At 37.9% G+C, this 22,414-nt stretch overlaps 1 protein-coding gene across 1 annotated transcript in view; it reads right to left on the reverse strand.

Annotated features, from left to right (window-relative positions):
- The window catches only part of LOC140653142 (mucin-2-like), a 52,969-nt gene extending 30,848 nt beyond the window's left edge, over positions 1-22,121 (reverse strand). Inside the window, exons 1-23 of the mRNA XM_072864867.1 lie at positions 22,052-22,121; positions 20,097-20,361; positions 17,471-17,585; positions 16,693-16,783; positions 16,179-16,288; positions 15,723-15,939; positions 15,144-15,269; positions 14,308-14,425; positions 13,846-13,984; positions 13,081-13,191; positions 11,997-12,066; positions 9,249-9,386; positions 8,510-8,674; positions 7,808-7,902; positions 6,755-6,885; positions 5,842-6,093; positions 4,879-4,931; positions 4,499-4,608; positions 3,918-4,069; positions 3,313-3,451; positions 2,611-2,721; positions 2,121-2,300; positions 822-1,061 (exon numbers count right to left, since the gene is read on the reverse strand). Coding sequence (XP_072720968.1) covers positions 822-1,061; positions 2,121-2,300; positions 2,611-2,721; positions 3,313-3,451; positions 3,918-4,069; positions 4,499-4,608; positions 4,879-4,931; positions 5,842-6,093; positions 6,755-6,885; positions 7,808-7,902; positions 8,510-8,674; positions 9,249-9,386; positions 11,997-12,066; positions 13,081-13,191; positions 13,846-13,984; positions 14,308-14,425; positions 15,144-15,269; positions 15,723-15,939; positions 16,179-16,288; positions 16,693-16,783; positions 17,471-17,585; positions 20,097-20,361; positions 22,052-22,121 — 3,198 coding nt within the window. The remainder of the gene's footprint in view (positions 1-821; positions 1,062-2,120; positions 2,301-2,610; positions 2,722-3,312; positions 3,452-3,917; positions 4,070-4,498; positions 4,609-4,878; positions 4,932-5,841; positions 6,094-6,754; positions 6,886-7,807; positions 7,903-8,509; positions 8,675-9,248; positions 9,387-11,996; positions 12,067-13,080; positions 13,192-13,845; positions 13,985-14,307; positions 14,426-15,143; positions 15,270-15,722; positions 15,940-16,178; positions 16,289-16,692; positions 16,784-17,470; positions 17,586-20,096; positions 20,362-22,051) is intronic.
- Between the last annotated feature and the right edge of the window lie 293 nt (positions 22,122-22,414).

The following is a 22,414-nucleotide window of genomic DNA, read 5'->3' on the forward strand; positions in this document are numbered from 1 at the left end:
AAGATGTGTAGATGTGGCACTTATGGACATGGTTTAGTGGTGGACTTGGCAGTGCTATGTTAACGGTTGGACTCGATGATCTTAAAGGTCTTTTCCAACCTAAACGATTCAATGATTCTATGATTCTAAGTTAATTAAATTAATATTTTTTGTGACTTTTCCACTGTGAGTTAAGAACAAACTGTTGTTTAATATTACCATACTTCAGGAAAGAGACAAGAAATAGAGAGGAGTGCTCTCTGTATAGTATGTTCTGGAAGCTGTGGCCTGACATAGTGTATGCTATGACAATTTGGAGGCACAATACTAGCAGTTAAGCCTAAACAGCACAATGTCAGTGGTTTTCAAGAAGATCCCTTCTGTGGGTTGAATATTACAAGGACCAGTGATCTCTTCAACAGCCACCTTTCAAGTATAATATGTATTTCTGTCAGAAGGCAGGTCTGATGATCACAAGGCTTTTCAGAACTTATAGTATTGACAGTCTCTCAACAAGAGATGGTGCAACTGCAGCACACACAGACCTATTCAGGCTAGATTTACAAAGCCAGCTTGCACAGCAGTAGCAGTGAAACTGTGGTGATGAATATGGGCTTGTGCAGCCAGCGCTGGCACCACTACTGACACAGTCCCATTGCCACAGATACTCAAACTTCTTTGACTAAGGCTAGCTGAAATGTGCTGACGCCTGTAGCTGCACTGAAGACTTAATTGAAGATCACTCTATTAAATCATCTCTTCATTCATTTCTGATGATCTCTCTGCTTCTGCAGTAACAGAAATGCACTGTGCTGTCCCATCACTTACTGCCCTCTACAAACCTTGGAGTGACAAATTTTAAAGACTTCACTCTGGATGATGCTGCATTCTTTCTCTGCCCAGGACTTCCGATGTGGTTTCACATCACAGGGCTTAATCTCTTGTGTGACATCTGGGCACATGGGAGACTGTTTCCAGGAATTCCCAAACTTCAGAGCATTAGTCTCCTGCAGCCCACTCCTTGTTGTAAAGTCATTGTTAGACTTATCATCAAAGTTGCCACACAGACCACACACTTTGCCCTGGAAAAGAAAATTAACATATACACAGATTTTAAATATACCATGAAAGTGAGAAACAGACTCTAGTAAAGTAAGGGCAAAACATTGTTATTAAAAAGGACAACTGACTATCTGTGTAAATAATGTATTTTCATGTTCACTTCCAAACCATTTGTGCAGAAATTAAACCTTTATTTGTCTGTGTACTCAGCAAAATATTCAGCTGCCATGCCTTCCGTCCTTGAAACCAATTATATATAGTGTATTTCCATGTCTCTGTGGCGGCCCTTCATCCAACTTATAACACTAAAGAGTGGCTAAGCCTCTTTCACATGAGAAGAATTAATTTATTTTCTATTCTTCTCAATTTGTCATAACTCAACTATTAATATAAGCCTGAGGGCATTTCATTCTGCTCAAAACTGTTTTTATTAATAGCTTCTAACATAACGAGCACCATTTCTTCATCCATGGAAAAAAAGTGACAGGCACTCATTTTTCTTAAAAGAAAAAATTTAGCAAATTACCCACGATAGCAAATTTTTGGTAGTGCTATTTAAGGTACATAAGCCACCTCGAGCAACAGTATGTCCCTGTTTATACAACCCCACACCTTCTCATTCAGCCCAATGAATTCAGTACTCTACAATTCAGCATGCTGATTTTCAGAAATCAGAATCAGAAATCAGAACCATTTTCAGAAATCAGAACATTGCATAGAGAGTTTGGTTTTAACTCAGGGCTGATATTCCATGCAGGTTTCCAAGTGGATGTACAGTCAGTTCTCATCCCCTAAATTACTTTGGATGCTTGGCTCTTAATATTCACAAACTCGGAATGTCTTAGGTGTTTAGCTTTATTGCCATCATATGCTATGCATCCTCTGCAATGCATTGTGATGGACTGTAAGGAACTCCAGTAGCACCTCTGCAAGCTGTGATAGTAATAATGCAAGCTAATCATCAATGTGCAGCGGATATAGGAATTAAACATGGAGTCAGAATAAAAGAACATTTATGTTTCCTTATCTCATTTATCTATTCGTACTACTACTTCAGAAAAAGACAGACAGGTGCTAACTTTGTAATCAGGGGTCAGCTTGATGAAAACAGTAGTCTTCTTATCCCAGATAAGCATCACACCATTGCTAGCCTCAATAACGAGGTAGAGGCCTACTGTCCTGTTCCAATAATGCACATCATCACCAATATCTCGCTGAATTTCTTTATAATCTTTGTTCTCCAGTTTCAGTTCAGTTTTCTGAAAGATAAAAAGAGAAATACTATAACATTAACTTTTATGATGAGATAAAATATTAGGTGCTCATAACAATACAACTCATTCTGAAACCAATAGCTTAAAGTCTGGGATGACTTCCCAAGATGACAGAAAGGAAAGACCTTTGTTTGAGAGAGGTTTCAGTACCTGAGAATCTACACCTTTACAGATTAATTTAATAGGGCCTCTAACCTTTACTTGTTATAGCTGCTTTTAGGGATGTGGCTTTGAAGCATTACCTTTTTTAAAATACTTGAATACTGATATATACTCACTGAGTATCATTACTCACCCCTAGAAATATTTTAATAGCCTTTGAGCAGGTGACTCCTGTAGTTCCACAAGGGACATTCTCTGTGATGATACTGAAGGAGCCGCTAGAATTTTTGTCACCACAAAAATCCTATTGAAAAAGGAAAAAATGAGCATAAGAAAATTAGGTAGAATGTTTAATTTTTACTTCAATCTCATAATAATTACAGTCATTTAAATATCCACAACATATAGATCGTTACTGCTGCTTCATATGTGAAATCCTATATACATATATTTTTACAGACACACAAACATATATGCATACATCTCTGCATAGATATAAACAGTTAATACAGTCTCATGTGTGGCAAAACCTGGGAGACAAGTGGGGCAATAAAACAAAATTAGGAATATATCTATAAATATAAATGTCTTTGTTTTGTAAACTTAGAATTTGTAATTATTTCACAACTGATAATGAGCTGTTAGCTCTCACTATAAAATAGTCCTGTTACATACACCTTATGACCACTGTATCAGAAAAAAAAAAAAACCAACCAAACCACAACACCAAACATTCACACAGCTTGCCTGCACTGAAAATACAGAATTTATCTTGCCAGAATGTGTAAACACCTCAGGAACAGTGATGGCAGGCAATAAGGAATGACAAAACTAAAGAGAAAAGTAGATCTTCAAGGCAATCAGATGGTATTTCAGCCCTCCTGATGAGTATTACCTGAGTAGCCACATATTCACAACTCCCATCAAAGTCATAGAATTTTCCGTCAAAGGTGACATAATGGCCACTTCCATATATCATACAAGTCCCATAGCACACATCTTCAGTGCAGTTCCAAACCCTCTTTTGGCAGGTACTAGAAGAGAGCAGAAGAGTTGAATTTTCAGATCTCACCAAGAGTGTGCTGTTTGGAAAACCACAGAACAAACCAAGGAGCTACCTGATACAATGTGATAATGTGCACAATACCCATTTCAGTGTTACAGAGTGTCTTAAGTATCAACTTCAGTAGTTGAGCCTGTTTTTAAGCCTATAACATGATTTTTAACTCTGGCCAGCTACTGGTTTTAGATCTGATTGATAGATTTATATTTAAAAAATGAGTGCACTTTCCCAATAAGAGATGCCTACTGAAAACAGTGGTAGCTATTACCCCAATATTTTCAGCACAATCTGTATTTCCTTAGATAGCAAAAAGTATGCCTGAAAATAAAGGTTTATACTTGCAGCTATCACAGCCACTGTAGTACATAAGCCTAGACATAACTACTAATTTACTGCATAGAATATATTCTAGAAGAGAGTACAAAATTATAACTTACCAAGTGTTGCAGTCCACTGTTATCTTCTGTCCAGGAGAATACCACTGGTTGTTATGAATGCATGGGCAGTCCTTCTCCTCAACACAGCCCCCTTTCCCATCATCAAATAGACCTTCAGGACACACACAGCCTGAGACACACTCTGACTGGAACTGAGGAATATAAGGAGAAATTGTTACTTTATGAAAAAGCACTGCATTTTTATTCCACTTCTTCATAAACACTCTGGTAAAAACTGCATTTATAACCAAACAGCCTAATATTTATTACTTTTATAAGGTTTTTCTTTCTATGTTTCTAATGTTTTTCTTTTCTTTTTTGCTTGTTTAAGAACCCAGATCATATTTCACTTGGGAGGTACGACTCTACTAAGACATAGTAAAAAGAAAAAGGAGAGGGAAACCATAAGGGGAATCATCATGAAATTGGCAACAGAGTAATATCACTGGGGAGAAAATAAAGGAAGATTAAACCAAAGAGAAATAAACTCTTAGTTACAACTGCATTTTCTGTGTTGCACTGTGTCATTTAAAGAATACAGAATAAAGGAAACGTGGCATAGAGAAAAATTGAATACATACATGATCAGTTTGAGGAGTATGACAGCTAAGTTGTACAGGCGTTTGGAAAGTCCACTTTGGGGATGCGTTGCAGTCAAAGTATGTCCTGTTAGAAGAACATTCTGTTGCACCTGAAAGGTACATTGCTGGTTTAGATGAATGAAGAAAAGGCAAAAGAAATGTGTGTGAAAGGTGGTAGTTACTGAGAGAGGAATCTCACAGTATGTCTATCCTTTTGAAAAAAAGAGGCTCGATGAAGACAGAACAAAGTGAAAATGTGTAAAGAGGAAAAACAAACACACAAAACAAATAAGTGGAGAATTCAAATGGAAAGTGTAGGTTTGGGTTTGGAGGTTCAGTTATGGTTTTTATTTTACTTTACTTTATAGAATGCCCCTTACTTTTCATTCTTATTGTCACTGAAGTACACTCAACCTTCGCATTTCGGCAAACACTAGAAAAGAAGTGAAGTAAATAGAAATTTTAAAAAATGTCATCTCAGTGTCTTAAATTTAAATCTAATTATTTGTTTATATAAATTTGTGAGTATTTATCAGAGACATCCTGCATAATTTTTACTGATATTTCAAGGTGAACTCTATTGAAGTGCACTCATGAATTTTCACTTGGAGAAAAAGGGTAGCAAGATTTTAGGCATAATGCACAGAAATGTTATGTTTTAAGAGATAACAGCTATTCTATTAATCCTTAATACTATGCTTTTTGATGACTCAGGAAACAGATAATAATGAAACAGATAATAATAATTTAAATCAAAGCCTTCATTTGGATACACCACAGTATATTTTCATTCCTATTCAAGTCATATGCTGCAAATTTTTTGGCCTGTGTGCTTCATGTGCCAAATGAAAGAAGGCAGTATTTCACAGTTTGCGCTGATGATTCATGCAGCAAACAGTTGTCAGAGTTCATGATAAAAAATACCAGAATTGTGAAAGTTGCTTTCAAAAGCCTATGCTACAGTAAATACATATCAAGGGGACCTTCCTCCAGTGGAAAACACAAGTAATCTGTCTCTCACAGAAAAGGAAACCAACATAACATTATAGCTGGCCTTTTATCTTCCTTTTACCCCTCTGCTCAACAAAACCCTATTAACAGTGTACCTTCAGAGTAATATTTATCTGTGAAGGCCAGTACTCACACCTCCAAACAAAGCTGCACTTCTCAAGTATTAATAAATTACATTTCAACAGGATGATGCTTTGCTCAGCATGAAGATGGTGTGAAACATATTACCAATGTCCATTAAAGCACCAAAAAAAGCTAAGTAGCTTACACCTAATAAGCAAATTTTAAAAAGGCTTTTATCCCCACAAACAAGAAGCCACAATAAAACATACCAACGTTCTCCATCTTTTGTGACATATTTCCCTGGTTCCAGGTATGATCCCTTGTAATAACATGGGCACTCAGAGATGGGCACACAGGTATCCTGGTTATCCAAGTATGTATTATATGGGCAGCCACAGCCATCCACAGGAGCAAAGTCTTGCAAGCAATGCTTTTCACCATCAGCAAGGGAACGACAGGTTTGCTGGCAGATTGTAAGATTGTAAAGGAAGATTTGATTTCCTGGGCAGGCAGACACTTCACTAGCTGGAGGAAAAATAAACCAATAAAGAAGGGATGCAGGATGGACAATTTAACCTTGACATTTCTGTTTTGGTTTCTTTGGCTGTGCAGCATGTAATGGTAAAAATACTCCCTTAGATTTTATTAAAGTACAAAAATATCACAAGTCACAAGTAATGCTAGCCTAACTTTGTTCACTAGTTGAAGACTTCTTTTTGACTGCTACTAATAGTTTCTACTTTCATACCCATATTTGTTTCACATACTGATAATCAGAGGGAGAGCACAATGCAATAACTCCTAATCTCAACAATACTGTACTGTTGATGAAAAGCAAGCACAGTGATAAACAAAGATACTGATAAGCAAAGGTAATGTAAAAGCCATGATGGCTGGGATTCCATCAGTCAAAGACAGAGACATCATTATTATTTAAACTGGGGAAAGAAGGTGAAAGTGAAAAATATTGCTTTCTACTTTTAAATATGTCATGAGCAAATGACAGCTAAAGAAATATAGCATGAATTAGTAAACATTATAAACATGGTCTATTTTAAGTCCCTTAGACATTTCTAAGATACTCCAAATCCCTTAACATTGAGATCACTGGCAACCAAATTCATAGAGAACCTGCTTATTTCTTGTGGCTAATTAATTCCACAGGGATTACAGTTCCACTACTTACTGCAGACACTTTTTCTCCAGCCTCCCAGTATGATCCCTTTGAAAGCACAGGCTCTTGAGTAAGAGGACAAGGCAGCACACAAGCATTCTTCATTGTCTTCGCAGAGGCAGGTGTCATATTTACATTTCTGAAAAAACAACGAAAGGATCAGTAAGCCCACAGGAAACCAATGGGCAATTGCTACTCAGTTGCTATGAAATAACTTGTGTCCTTTTTCTGACGTTGTTTTTATTAATTCCCATGACCAGAGAACAATGGAAGGAATGGACAAAGGCCAGAGACTGAGTGCTGCTTCATTTCATACACAATGAAAATGTTTTGATGCTTATCCTAACCTTAGCCAAGCCTCTTGAACCTTTAAAAAATAACCAGCCTCCTAACAACACCTTTCTTAAAGGATTTTGATACCATTCTTTCTCAGTTACAACTTAGAAATGCAGAGATCCATAAAAATTAAAAATCATAATGGCGAAATATTGACCAGATCTGTGAAGATCTTCACCAAATTTGAGCCCCAACTGAGTTCCAGGTATGAGCAAAGATTTAGGAATTTCTTGGGGTTGAGCGGTAAGCCTCACTTACCGCTCAACAGTGATGAGTACAGGGGAAAAAGAAACCATGGAGATTCTGGCATGAAAATGATTTGGTGATACATTCCAACCAATACAGGAAACTTTTTTTTTTTTTTTTTTTTTCTGACTTAATAGTAACTAATGTGTAAGGGTAGACTTAAACTTTCTGTGCACACCTGCATCTCTTGAATCTTCTTTTCAGTTCAAATATCTAATCCAATAAAAATGTACATTAAATACAAAACATAAGAAACCAGAAGAATAAATTTACCATTTTCTTCAGCAGCATTCCATAAGAATCTCATCATAGGAGACACTTTAGATGCATGCTGTGTTGCCTCAGTTAATCACTGCAAAAACTTCACTAGCTCTTACAGGCAAGCTATTCAGTAATGTCTCAAATGTTTGAACAATGATAAATATCTAGTCATCTGTCTGAAATAAGGCAGTACTAAAATGAGTGCAAGATTACAATACCTTATAGTATTCTGAAGGATCAATGATTAAATGACATCTTGCAAAAGGACCCTCTGAGTTTTTCAGCAAAGAACACCAATGCTCAGCATAATTTGCTGCAAAAAAGGAGAAAAATGAAATTATATCATTATATTCATTACATTCACTTATCTTCCTTGTGCCATGTCTAGTTATGTTGTCACATAAATGCAACGCAACAATACAAATGAGAGAACTGTGTGCACTTTGGGGAGTGGAGAAACTACATGCAATCACTGTGCATATATTTCTATTCTCTAATTCAGTTATATAGCAGTAGACATGCAATCATAAAATCAAAAATCGTACCTTACTGCTGCAACTTGTCTACATGGAATTGTGACAGCCCTTTCCATTTGGGGACCATAAAGCTAAGTTAAACATAGGGTTAAATAATACTAGGAAATACAAGCTGCCTTTGCAGATAATGTAAATTAATGACCTTGCTTCCCTATCTTCCAGTTCAGGATTCCTCTACAATCACCCCCTAAACTTTCACTTCACTTTGTATGGGAAATCAGTGCTCGTATGTATACATACTCGCAGAAATTAATTATTAATTTGACAGTCCTCTAAAAAACCTTTGATGTTACACTACAACTCTTACATGTTTGTTGCAGTAATGTACAGCAAACGCTGCTCATTCTGGCAGAAGCCAATCATTTGACTTATTAGTGTGCTTACCACTTTCAATGCTGAGACTGCAAGGGTCTTCCAGCTTTTCTACCTGGTCTTTACAGGTGGACTGAGCTTTCCATGTGTTAGCAAAGGCAGATCCTGTAGCTTCTACCAGCCCACTGGTTGTTTTAAAGTCATCACCTTCCATTCCATTAAAGTTTCCACAAAGACCTATTGAAAGAGAAGGTAAAAACTTTACCTAATTATTACTCCTTCTTATTCTAAAAGGTCAAAGGGAAAGGGACAACTGATCACAAACATTAGAAGCAGAAGTTCATACAGCTGATTATTCCACTTCAGTATTAATGCGTACTATAAGTACTGGAGATTTAGGAGCCCTATTTTTAAATCTTTAACCTCTTGAGAAGAATAGTCTTTATGAATATGTCTCTGCCTCAGGAGATCATGGCCCTAACCTGTATTTTTTATGCTTTTTGATGATATTAAAACCACAAAATGCACCAAAAGCCTGGTTTTGTGGGCGGTTAAAAATTAAACCGAATACAAAAGTAAGGAATATTCTAAGAAACATACTGGCACTGGAGTGATAGGTTGCTTCAATATGAAATAATAAAAATGCATTTCTAGTTTGCTTGAGTGAATTCTCTTCCAATGTTTTGCTTCCTGCTTTTAGTTTCCTCCTCTTGAATCAATAAGTAGCACAAATTATCACTCATGTAAAGAATACATGACTCTTCAGGTATGGAACAGCATGTCTTTGCTTCCCATTTGAAAAGACACTTGCCTTGAAGCTTTCCTTGAACTGACTGATCCACAGTCGCAAACAGCTGCATGACTGGAAACAACTGGATCTGCAGCTGAAGCCCAGAAGAAGTTTGTACAACAAGGTAGTTAGAAGACTGCTTGAATACTGAGAAGCTGGCTGAAAAACAAAACATGAACTGTGCAGTAAACACACACATAGGCTGCTGAAAGAAACACTTATTAGATTTTAAGATATCACCTGCCATGAAAACTCTGTGATCAGGATCAAATTAATCATATTTTTCCTCTAAAAATCACTGTCCAACTAGATACAGTGCTGGTCCCCACTAACTTAATAAGTTGATTACCTATAATGACTCATCCCTGCGATCAGAACCAAATTCAGATTTTCTGCAATACAGCTTCAATGCTAACTCATTAATGCTGAGCAATCTGAAGAGCAAGAGATTTTCTGAGAAAGTATTAACCCAGCACTGTTGCATACAATAAGTAATAGGTGTGTCTCTACAAGCCAATACATAGCCAAATACTACCAATAATAAAATTTTAGATGTTTATACATAAGTTAATCAAGCCATTACAGAAAAATCAGCAGAACTGACATACAAAATAGTGGAGGAACTGAGCTTCCTAATTAGAATCATAGAATATATCAAGTTGGAAGGGACCCGTAAGGATCATTGAGTTCAACTCCCTGCTCCTCGCAGGACTACCTAAAACTAAACTATGTGCATTGTCCAGATGCTCCTTGAACTCTGACAGGCTTGGCGCCCTGCCTACTTCCCTGGGGAGCCTGTTCCAGTGACTGACTACCCTCTCAGTGAAGAATTTTTTTCTAATGTCCACTCTGAACTTCCCCTGATGCGGCTTCATACTATTTCCTTGTGTCTTATCACTGGTCACCAGAGAGAGGAGATCAGCACCTCCCTCTGCTGCTCCTCTTGAGGAAGTTGTGGACTGTGATGAGGTCGCCCCTCCACCTTCACTTCTCTAAACTGAACAAATCAAGTGATCTCAGCTGCTCCTCACAAGTCTTGCCCTTGAGATCTGTCACCATCTTCCTCACCCTCCTCTGGACACTCTAATAGTTTGATGTCCTTCTTATATTGAGGTGCCCAAAACTACACACAGTACTTGAGGTGGGGCTGCACCAGTGCAGTGTAGAGTGGGACAATCACCTCCCTCGACGGGCTAGCTATGCTGTGCTTGATGCGCCCCAGGATACAGTTGGCCCTTCTGGCTGCCAGGGCACGCTGTTGACTCATATTCAACTTGCCATCAACCCAAACCCCCAGATCTCTTTCCATGGGGCTGTTCTTCAGCCTCTCATCCCCCAACTTGTATGTATAACCAGGATTACCCCGACCCAGGTGCAGAATCCGGCACTTGCTCTTGTTAAATTTCATATGGTTGGTAATTGCCCAACTCTCTAGTCTATCCAGATCTCTCTACCTTTGAGGGAGTCCAGAGCTCCTCCTAATTTAGTATCATCAGCAAACTTATTTAATGTACATTCGACTCCTGCATCCAGATCCTTTATAAAAACATTAAAGAGCACTAGCCCTAAAATTGAGCCCTGGGGTGCCCCACTGGTGACTGGCACCAGCCTGATGTAAGACCATTTACTATAACTCTTTGATCCTGACTCGTCAGCCAATTGTTCACCCAACTTATTATGGACTTGTCTAGCTGTATGCTGGACATTTTGTCCAGAAGGATACTCTGAGAGACAGTATCAAAAGCTTCGCTAAAGTCAAAAACCACAATATCTACTGGCTAACCAACTTCTTATAGCAAATCTATTATTATATGCTCTATTTGTCTATTTAATCTACTTATTAGATGGTCTATTTTATTGCCTAGAGCACTTTAATTTCTCTAAACTTTCAGCTACACACTGTAACTGTTTTTGCACAAGCATTCATGAATGTATCATCCCATGAATACTTGTCCTTTCAGATAAAGAATTACTTTCTTGCAAGTAACTTGCCATCTGCAGAAAGGCCAGTAAATAAGAAGCAACCCATACTGTGTCAGTGTGTTGCCTGAACATATCTAAACAGGAGTGACAAAGAGAAGTTGTACATTTCTTTCAAAAGTTACTCCCAGAGCTCACAGCTGCTGTCTGATAGTGACCTTCCACCAGAAGTTAGGCTCCTAAATTAGGTGATCAGAGTCAGCCTCTGAAAGCGTCTGTCTAAATCCACTGATTATATAAAAAGCTGCTGATGTCTTCAGTGAGCTGGGAAGATGAGAGGGTGCTACATAGTACATCTGTCTTTCTTGCCCTGATTGACCAGAAAATACAGCAGTTACCTTCTGCCAGACTTTCTTCCCACAGGAAAAAATAAATAATGGGCAAGAAGTGGGGTGGGGTAGACATGCCTGAGCCTCACCATGACTGAGAGCCAGGACATGCCCACACCACGTAGCCAGACTTGGAAAGTACTAAATACCCCTCTTTATAGGCAGGTTATCTGCTTTAAATTTAAGCCATGACAATTCCTCTTTCCCAAGCTACATGCTGAAGTGTATTCAAGATGTATGAAAAAAATGAAGGGATAGTTTTTTCAATCATTCGCTGTATACAGAGTCATTCTGCCCATGAAATTCTCAGTGAAGACTATTAAATCACATTAATACCCAAGTTGTTCCAAAATCTGAACAAATTTCATATGCCTCTCTTCAACTTTTGCCTCTGAAAAAATACACCCCCACATGAGAAGTCACGTGTGTGACACGTGATGCACAAGGCTATGTCCCATACCTGACACATGAGGCACATTCACTGTCATCTCATTCAGTAACACACTGCCGTCTGATCTGAAAACCACCACCTGCATAATAGCAAATAGAATCATTGAGGTTCCAGGTACTGAGAGGAAAAGGAACTAATAAAAAAAAAAATTAAGAGGGGAGACATTTTGCACGGACTGTGACTAGAACTTAAAATCTTTAAAAGCAAGAATCTGTCTGAAAATTGAATGTGGTAGCAGATCTGTAGGATACAAGTAAGATTTCGTCTTGCTATTCTGTGTTTCACTTACACCTGCCTGCAATAACTTATGACAGTAATGAAATGCAAAGCTTGTTTCTATTGGGCACCTTGGTTTCAGCAAGTAAAAGAAAACATTGGGCCTTTAGGATCTATAGCAAGTTCCTATTCCCTATAAAAGCATGTGCCACATGCTTCAGTGTAATGGTTTAGTATGATTCTGGCATGGTAAGTAAGCAGTTTGTTAAACTTCCTCATAAAATGCTAGTCTCTATATAGAGAAACATAAAATGATGGGTTTCTGATTTGGTTTGGTTTTGTTCTAGTTATGCTGGCAAGGACATGGAAGACCAGAAACACAGGAGGAAAATTATGTGTACATGTATGTAAAATTGTATATAAATATAGTCTAGATATTCCCATAACCAAACAGAATGTTAAAGTGAATTAAAATATAAATATTTAAGAAGGTCGGATTGTATCAACGTTCAAAGATGGGATCTCTTCTGAAAAAGACTCAGCTAGATCTATAAAATTATATCTAAATAAAGTAAAATACTGTGAGGGGAGGAAGAATGGTACTCTTCCAGCCAGCCAGCCTGGAATACAGTGAGAATAATCATATAGCACAGAGCAGAGAACGGAAGAGGGCAAAATGTCAGACTATTTGAATCTCATCTTTTGTTCAGTTTAGGTCTATTTAGAGTTCTCGAGGCAGAAGCCTGAGTTGTTTTTCAGCCTGTCTGAGGTGCCTTATCTATCCACAATAGTGACTCCAGAAGAATTAGTTGTTGTTCCACAGTAAGGGAAATATGCTAATTTTCAACATATCTAGCAGAACCCACAGAACACTTACATTTTTTTTGTGATCTACTAACAGCACAACAGTCTTCAAACAGGTCTGCCTGGCTGTGGAGCCACAGGGAGCCAGCTCTGCCAGGAGAGCATGACTGTCATTTACAGTACCCTACAATCACAGGGAAATAAACGTCCATTAGTCCAATCAAAAATCTCACAAGATTATTTCCAAAACAAAGACTAATCAGTTACAATAACAATTACTATAGAACTTAGCTATTAAGACCACCATTTCAGCACTGGCTCTGGAAGCTGAACCGTCTTTCAAACAAATTCAGTGGTATGGTTTCTAGTTCAACAAGATCTTTGTCATTCTCTAGAAGAACAGGCACCAGATATTTTAGGGATAGATGAATGAAAATAGCTGCCTAGCTCCTTTCCCTAGCTGACTTTGACACTCAGACACAGAAACAGCTATTACAGATCTGTCCGAGAGCTTCTAATCCTGAGAACTGCCAATTTTTGGTCTACCTATCCATGCAGCCACAGTGATCCTTTGATTTCTTATACATGAAGGACTCCACTGAATAATGACAGCATACATAGTCTACTATTTGACTAAGTTAACCACCCATTGCAGTAAGTGCCCAACTCCCCCATAGGGCTATTACAGCACATCCTGAATTTTCCCGTACAGCTTTTAGCATTTCCTCTTCCCTCATCCCACAAAAATGGAATAAAACAACAATTCACAGCTGTTACATATCAGTGCACAGACACTTGTATTTACTCTGCAAGAGAAAAGCCCTATAGCACACAGTACCTTTGCCAACACATAATAACAGTCTCCATGGAAGGTGTATTTCTTCCCATCAAAGGTGGTAATATGGGAACCTCCTTCCACTGAACATGTGCCTGGACAGGGCAGATCTTTGCACGTCCATCTGCCTGAATCACAGGTGCTATAAACAGACAAATAATAAAAAAATGCCTGTAGATATTACAGGAGCTGAGAGCACTGAAAGCATCTGTATACCTAGCAAACAGCAAGACATCCCCAGGTGTTTTAAAACCGTTATCTTTGATCATTTCCTTAAGATTTCCCTTCTTCTGTATGCCATAGATACAAGAAAACTTTTCAGAAAATTGGTTGTATAGACATGCAACATAAAAGTTAGGTTCCGAATGTTTTCAGAAAGTCTCCTATGACTAAGTGGAAGATTGAAAAATGCCAATCCATTTACAGTCATTCAAAGAAAGGTGTATAAACAACCATGATCCTTACCATTCTTCACATTCATTGGTAATGCTTTCTCCAGGTGAATACTCCTTTCCATGGAGTTTGCAGTGGCACTGGCTAGCACGTATGCAGCCTTTTTCAGTAATATCATCATACACAGTTCCTGTAAAGCACAACAGTAAACTATTCCAGCTCTTTCCGAAATAAACAATTTCCATAGAGGAGAAACTCTCAGAAGAGGCATATTCTCAACTTGATACGGAAAGCAGAGGCTGAGATTATCAAAACTGGGAAGAATACTGCTTCTACTTTTTGTAATGCAAGACACATGGAAAACACTTTTATCCAGCTTTGAAAATCTAAGTCTATCCATTTATATAACTATACACAGATGAAAAGCTTAATATAAGTATACAAGAACAATCTCAGAATTTTACATGTTTAGATCTTCAGTCCTTCTGGCATACTCTGTAGACTATCATTGTAATCTTTTTACCTAAGTTTGACAGCAAGTCTGAGAATTTCACTCACTTTCCCTCAGTATCACTCTCTGGGCAAATAATGTCCATTGTCTCAGAATTATTCAACCTAAAAACTATGATTTTCTGTATATTAGCAGAGGTCCATTTGTTGAGAAGTAAAAAGCAGATTTATCACCTGTCATTGTGTTAATATGGTTTAACTATAAAATCATTTATGAATTAATCAACTATGACCTCCTTTTTAAAAAACTTTATAATTATGTTCCCCTGGGGGGGGAATAATGAGTAGCAATACTAATTTTTAAGATATAATTTGACTACATTCAATATTTTAGCTATGACCTCTTTTGCCAGAGCTCTTGGTTTTGTTCCATATACAATAGCTAGAATAACACTTGCCTTCAGGGCAGAAACAACCATCCGTGTAGTGTTCCTCACAAAGGCTGCTGATCTCCAAATGTGAGCAAGTATCCATGCAGGGTGAGCTGCTTTCTCTATAGATCATGGTATCAGGACAGGTCTTGGCTGAAAGAATGAGAAAGACACCACCAGTTATTTGAGTGTGAAGTCCATCATTCCTCAGAAACCACAGATCATATCCCCTACTCCCCTCAGGTCAGTGGTGTCCCAAGCGAGACTCCATCTGGCAAAGCACGTTTGTCTGTTTCTAAATTGCTTTCCCTGCTTTTTAAGTTTTCTTCTTTTAGTCTAGAACAGATCAGATTATTCCAGTCATCTGCAGCATCAGACCTCACAGTTTTTTTAATGGGAACAGAATTTCTACTTGCTGAAAAAGATTTCTTAATAAGGTAATAGAAGAAGAAAACAGGAAGAACAGAATATGTAGTTTATTGCACTACTGGTATGAAATTTATAATGTATGTCTATAGTTTTGTAAAGAAGGAATGAATTTAAATGTTTCACAGTGCTACATCCATGAAATATTTGTTTCTTTGTAAAATTTATATAGCTGCTTACGGCAAAAGTACTGTGTCCTCCATTCACCCGGCCGGCCACCCGCATGTGAACACTGGCGAGAATACTCAGAGATGGTACTGCAGAGGCAGAAGGAGTCCTCGTTTCCATTACAGGCACACTTGTCCTGCATGCAGGCTTGGATGTACATTTCCAAGTTAAGACGTAACCGACAATCAGCAAATGCAGAGGAAGTCAGCAACCTCTCACACTCATCACGCTAAGGAGGAAGAGTTATAATATTTAAGAGATTTGTAAGCACCTGAGCTTCTAGACACTTCCTGTCTTGTCATAAAAACTGTTGTCTTCTGAACAGCAACAGTTATTCAAGAAAGGAAGAAGAAACCATTTGCCCTGGAAGATACAAAATCTTCCCAGCTCCTCACACGCTAGCTCACCATAGCACAAGGATGTCTCCATGTGCCCATGCAAGTGAAATTCACCACTAGGAATACTCACATGCCCATTACAGCTTGGAAGAGCCTGAGTTTCATCAGGATCTTCACATTTGGCATTGGGTTTGCTGATCTTCTGTAAATTCCCATACGTAATTGAATTGTAGCTTGTAACTATGAGAAAAAATTACAAAGAGGACTTGCTGAGCCCCAAAAATTGACAACAAGGAGCATCTGATGCCCGGGACTCTACTGATCAAGGAAAACAGTTACTACGGTATCAAATATGCCTGTCAGACACAGGTCTCTGCTCTGAATTATGTCTATTATGCCTAAGTGTGCTTGAAAATTTAAAGTGGTAATGAGAAAAGAAAGAAGGCCAGTAGAGAAATAGCAAGATGATCATTCATCTGGAATAAAATAACTTTAGACCAGGAATGCATCACTGGAACCTAATGCTTATTCTGGGGCAATCACAGAAATCTCTCAAGTGAAATTTGTTCTCCTGTGATGCTCCTATGCATAATGCTTATCAGCCTATCTTCTGTGATATCTGTCAATATGGTAGGATGACTCACCTCCATTGATAAACTCATTGTAGATTGGAACCCCATTGTAATCCCCACAGAGACCACATGTATAGTTATTAAATTTGCTGTCCAGCTCCACCTAGGTAATGGAAAGAAAAAGAAAAAACAGAAAAGAATTATCTGGAGCATGAAGACATTCCAAAGCAAATACATTCACTCAAAAGGGAAGTTGCTAAATGACAGAAGTGATGGTGAACCCAAAACTCTTAGAGAAGTAGCTATTGCAAATGGATTTGTCACATAGTTAATAAACACACAATGAGATGCAAAAACTAACACAGAAAACAGAAAGAAGTGACTGAAGCTCCTGTATTTCAATAATGGCAGTAACCACCATGGTGGTAATGATGAAAAGGAAAGCATTCTTAAAATCACAGGACTTTTTTTTTTCTTCTTTTTTTCCATACTGGGATAAAATTTAAGTCTTGCTATAAATTAGGAAAGTCGATGATGGCAGTCCTTTAAAAGACAGATGAAAGAAAATGCAGATTGGATTGTGGGGGTGCTATAGCAAAAACATTAGCTTTTTCTCAGAAAGCTCCTTCTGCCTTTCTTGAGACCAGTAAGGTCATCTGCATGCCATACTGCTACATGTATCACATTGCAGAGAAAGGAACTTTATGTTTTTAAAATAAGGTACTATGAGTGTCAGTTGGATGAGTCAGCCTAACACTCTAGCTCTGTTCAGTTCGTGAGATTCTACTTCTGTTCAGTATACAGTAGTCTGTTAAACCCAGGAAATAAAAAATACTTGAATCATACATACCATCAGTGCATCTTCCTGATTCCATATCAGAATCAGGCCTAATTTGGCATAAACCTTGGTGTAAATGTCATTGCTCTCAATGAGCACACCAGAGCTGTAGTAAGGTGTCTTCACACTAGGAAAAAAATCAGAGACTTTGTATTAGTACAGACACATAAGGGGTGACATGAATGTCTGTTAATAAGCCAGATACCGTAATGAATAGAGAAACCAGTCTCTGTCTACCTGATCCTAGCTGCACAGGATGCCTTGTTTTAATGAGGCATAAAATCCTCTCTCTCTGGCACTTGATGCTATAACTCATTGCCTTTAAAAGGCAAAGCAATTTCAGAGGCAAAACCTCCCCAAGGGTTCGGATTCTTTAAGAAAAAAGACAAAATGTCAGATGTCTTCAATTTAATCAAAGGAAAAACCATCATCATTGTGGTTTTAACAGAGGATATTCACTCACTAATAGTTTAGTTCAGTGAAAGAAGTAACAACATAAACAGAAGCTTTTCTTTAACAAAAGATCTGACAACCATTTCAGAGAGAATGAATGTTCCTTTGCAAAGATCTTCCTCCTCAAGAGAGAGTTCATAACCACAGGCAGATACAGGGACTGCCAACAAAAGTTTGAAAAGAAAGGAGCATGTTAAGAGGAATTCAGTAGTTTGTTTCAGCAGTTAGTTCATCAGTTTTCAGTTGACAGGACCAAGCTTGTTAATGGTGACAGCAGGGCATGTTAATGTCACAGAAGATATTTTGCAGAAGGCTGAGAATAGATGTTTTTGTCTGATAAAGAATCAGTCCACCAGATCTCTCTCCTGTTCTTGTACATCTGTCTTACAGTGCACTATGTAACAAGTCACACTGCTGAATTTCATTCAGCAATAAAGGGGTTGTGGCAAGCAGCCTCATCCTATAAAATCTAAAGAACTAGAGTCTGTTCAAACAGAAGTAGTGTAAACTGGAATCCAGTCAAAATAACCAGCTCATTTTCTATAGATCTGCCAATATAATTGGTACCTATCAGGATTCACGTATGTCTATGCAGATCTCCTCTTAACTCATCTCTTGACTGGGAAAATTTAGCTCCTAATTTCCTGTCACTGGGATTTTTCCAACTATTTACCTCAGGCATTTTTAATGCGGCCAAATGACTTATACATGTAAATACTAGGAGGGAACTCAGAAGCCATTATTTCTACTTTTGGCTGCATTGTTCATCCTCTGGACGATAAGGCCTTAAGAGATCATGGTTTTGGAGAGGGATTATAAAACATTGGGCAGCTTTTCACCTTTCACCTATCACAGCATGGAATATTTCTCTTTTTTTCTAATACTAGGACATTCAATCAATCACTGGATCAGGTACCAAAAGGCAAATTCATACATTTTTCTACTTTACAGTTTTCACTTCAGGAGTGTGAAATGCTATTTTACATGACAATGGATCATATGTCACTTAAAGAGCAATATGGGAAATTAAGTTCTACAAAAGACTAAATCCCCATGCAGCAAGAACCTGTTTAGAAGGGATCTATTGTTTTATGAACACTACCCAAGACAAAAAGAGGTTTGGTTTAGGAAAAACAATTTTTAAAGGATTTCTAAACTTGTTTTTCATGGAGTTCTTTTTAAGAACTGAGTACACAATAAAGGGCTTTTTCAATTTGGGGCAATAATGCATTTTTTATAACTTTATGTCATTTTGTTATGCATTCTGGTATGATCCTTGGAAAACTGAATGTTATTTTCTATCCTTGAACATATTTTCACTGCAGTGGCTTCCTAACTTCAGAGCAAAAGCTGAATTCTGGACAAAACCCAGTCCCACAATGATAATAGAAAGAACTTTTTTTAAATTATGCTAAGACATACTAACAGTCAGTTTCCTCCATCTTTAGAACTATGTCTTAACCTATGAGTTGCTTCACCTGTTTCAGTGTGTATATGTACACACACTGAAAGGATAGGCTAATGATAGGAAAGGCTAGGTTAAGACACTACTCGGCACCAGTAACGGTGTCAGAATAGTTCCTTGTGCAACCATGTTACAGGAGGAGAAAAATACTACAGGTCACTGTGAAAAAGTACATATTGCCACATACAAATTAGTGTAAATTTTGACCTGCATTATATCTGTTATAATCCCTTGAGGAATGGTCATCGGACCTTAAAGAATTATTTATGAAGATCAGAAAAAAGCACCTCTCTTCTGCCACAAAATAAGAGAAAAAGACCCCGGAGAAATGCATCTTAATTTTTGAGGATTTGCTAGACCATCTGCTAAGGTAAACTCAAGGTGATGCCATAAAACAAATGAAGCTATGTCATTTTATGCCAGTGAAAGATCTGACTCATGAGCTGCGTTGTTTCCTGCACAACCAGAAGAAGAACAATTCACTCAAACCTCTTCTGGACTTGCATTTAAATCATCCTTTATGCCAGTGTAGAAATTACTATTAATACTAAAGCCCCTCCCCAAAGCAATTTTTATGCTGGATTTCAAAGGGCTTTTTTTTGCTTGTGGAAATGCTTGTAGCAGTTGCCTTAATGGTATAGACAGCTGTGTAAAGAATCAATCCTGCTTTTATCTTCCCAGCACATTTCTCTGAAATACTATTATACTAAAGGAACTTACATCCGCCCATCCACCACAGCCAGTCTTGGTCTGAGGAACACCGTAAAATCCTTGATTGTTATCAGAATATACTGGATCTCAGGGTGGTTATTGTTGTTCAGAGCACGCTGAATGTGGACAGAGAACTCCTTGTAAGACTCTCGGCAGTCAGAAGCAAAATTATACTCGCAAATGCCAGGGAATTGATAGATGTCTCCATCAAAAGTTTTGAAATGGTTGTTTCCCCAAGTGCTGCAGACATAGTGGCCATGGTTTCTTGTCCTTCCTGTTAAGTGATGAAAAAGAAATAGGCATGAAAAAGTGAAATGAATGACAGCATCAAGAAAAGCTGTGTTGCATTTTACAGTAGAAAACACTTGCAATTCTGTGCACAGTGATTCCACAGATCTCAAGCCTGATCAAGTATCTGCCTATTAAGCAGAAGAGATGTGAATCTCTAATGGAAAATAAGACATTAACAAATACTGCTGAGACCTGGGTATATCTTATAATCCTTACTGAGGTGAAGGAACTCTTCTGTATCAGGTGGGGAAACTTAACCATCTGACCACTAACAAGCTGGTGCATCAGTGCAATGGAGCTGCTTCGCCAAACATATGAATTTATTCTGAATCACAGTATTATTTTTAGCAATATTAAATATTTCTAAGAGCTGTTTTCTTCCCTGATGCAACATGCAGTAGAAAGGAAACAGAGTTAGGAAACCAAGGAAGTACCACTCCTACTCTGGAAGGCAAATAGGTTAAATGTTATGAAAGGACTTGTGCACAACAGCAGTTTTTAAAGAATTCCTTCTTTTCCTAACAGAAGTAGTGATTTCTATTACTACAGAATAGAAATTCTTCAGAAGATAGGTAAGAAAATAACCATGGTAGGAAAAAAAAACCAACAACACAACTTTTTTTTGCAATAGCAGGAGATGAAGATGATTATATTTGTTCCCTTCCCAGCCATCTATACAACAAATAATAAAAATTAACACAATATCTGATAAATCTCAAGATACTGTAGATTACAGGTGAACATAAAAGATGAGCATACTTGGGAAGCTTGCCAAGGTACCAAAAGCACACATGTCACTCATCTTCGCAAGATTTTCTTACAGTGTTTAATTTGAGAAAGCGAGACCACCAAGGGGACCTCCAAGTTATTGTACTTGGAGATGGTATCAATCATACCCAGAGACAACCAGCCAAGCTGGTATGCTTCTCTCCCCAGAAGGAAAGCTACGCAGAGATTCTCCCAGAGCTCACAGCTGGGATACCAAATGCAAGATAATGCTTTCCTCCCATTGCTGAATTCAAGACGCAGCAGACCAAGACCAATACCCCAAACCTGATCACTGCACAGAATTCATCACCTGTTCCTCCAAAAATAGTTTTCAGTATAAAAGCTCCATTTCAACACTTCAAACAAAGTTGATAGAGTACAAATAGAGTACAAATAGAGAACAAATAGAGTGAATTAGAGCTTTTACAGAAGGATTATTAATGTCCTGAATGACAAAATAAGCTTTGTCCAATGTTACTACATTCACTTTTGAAGAAAGTATTTCTGTCATTCCAAAGTAATGGAAGGCACAATCAGCCACTTTCTTCATTGCTGTAACAATGAACCTCCCAAACTCCTATAGTCACTTTCTCCCAAGTAGTTGCCATACCTAGGAAAGTCTCAACACATGGAAAGAAAAGTAACACTGAAAATATTTTCCTAGCACACCAAACTAGAGATCAATGCAATAGATACAGGTACTAATCTCTCCAAAGAGAGCAGTATCTACCTATGTTGGCTGAGCCATGTAGCCTCAGTATCTGAAATTTTAAGAAATTTAAGGCACCTTAAAAATCCAGTGTGTTGTTTAAATGCACTGCCTCCTTCTACCTCTGCAGTGGTATTTTAATTCTCTCCCTCTTTTCCAGGAGGCAATCTGCTACCATTTTGTTTCTAGCGCTTACCTTTTTTTATTTCATTTGCACAGCAAAGAGCCAGCCAGAGCATAAAAAGGCTGGCAACTCTTAGCCCCATGGTGGCTAAGGTGGGTGAACTGGGAACTCCACTGAAAATTTTTCTTTATATAATATCCACCAATGCAATTGATTCTATCACAGGGGAGGAGATACAAAGGGAGGAGGAAAGAGGCGTAAAAAAATAGGCATGATATTTACAGAAGATAAGAAGTAAACAGACAGGTTTTTTTCACCATAAATGAAGGAATTCAGTATACAGGAAATGGTATAATATTGATTCAGCAATCATGCAAATTTTTATTGCTCTATTTCATCTACAGGAAGCTATGCTTTTAAGTCTTCCAAATGCTC

The sequence above is a fragment of the Ciconia boyciana genome, chromosome 6 (assembly GCF_034638445.1).
Source record: "Ciconia boyciana chromosome 6, ASM3463844v1, whole genome shotgun sequence".
In the NCBI taxonomy this organism is placed as follows: Eukaryota; Metazoa; Chordata; class Aves; order Ciconiiformes; family Ciconiidae; genus Ciconia; species Ciconia boyciana.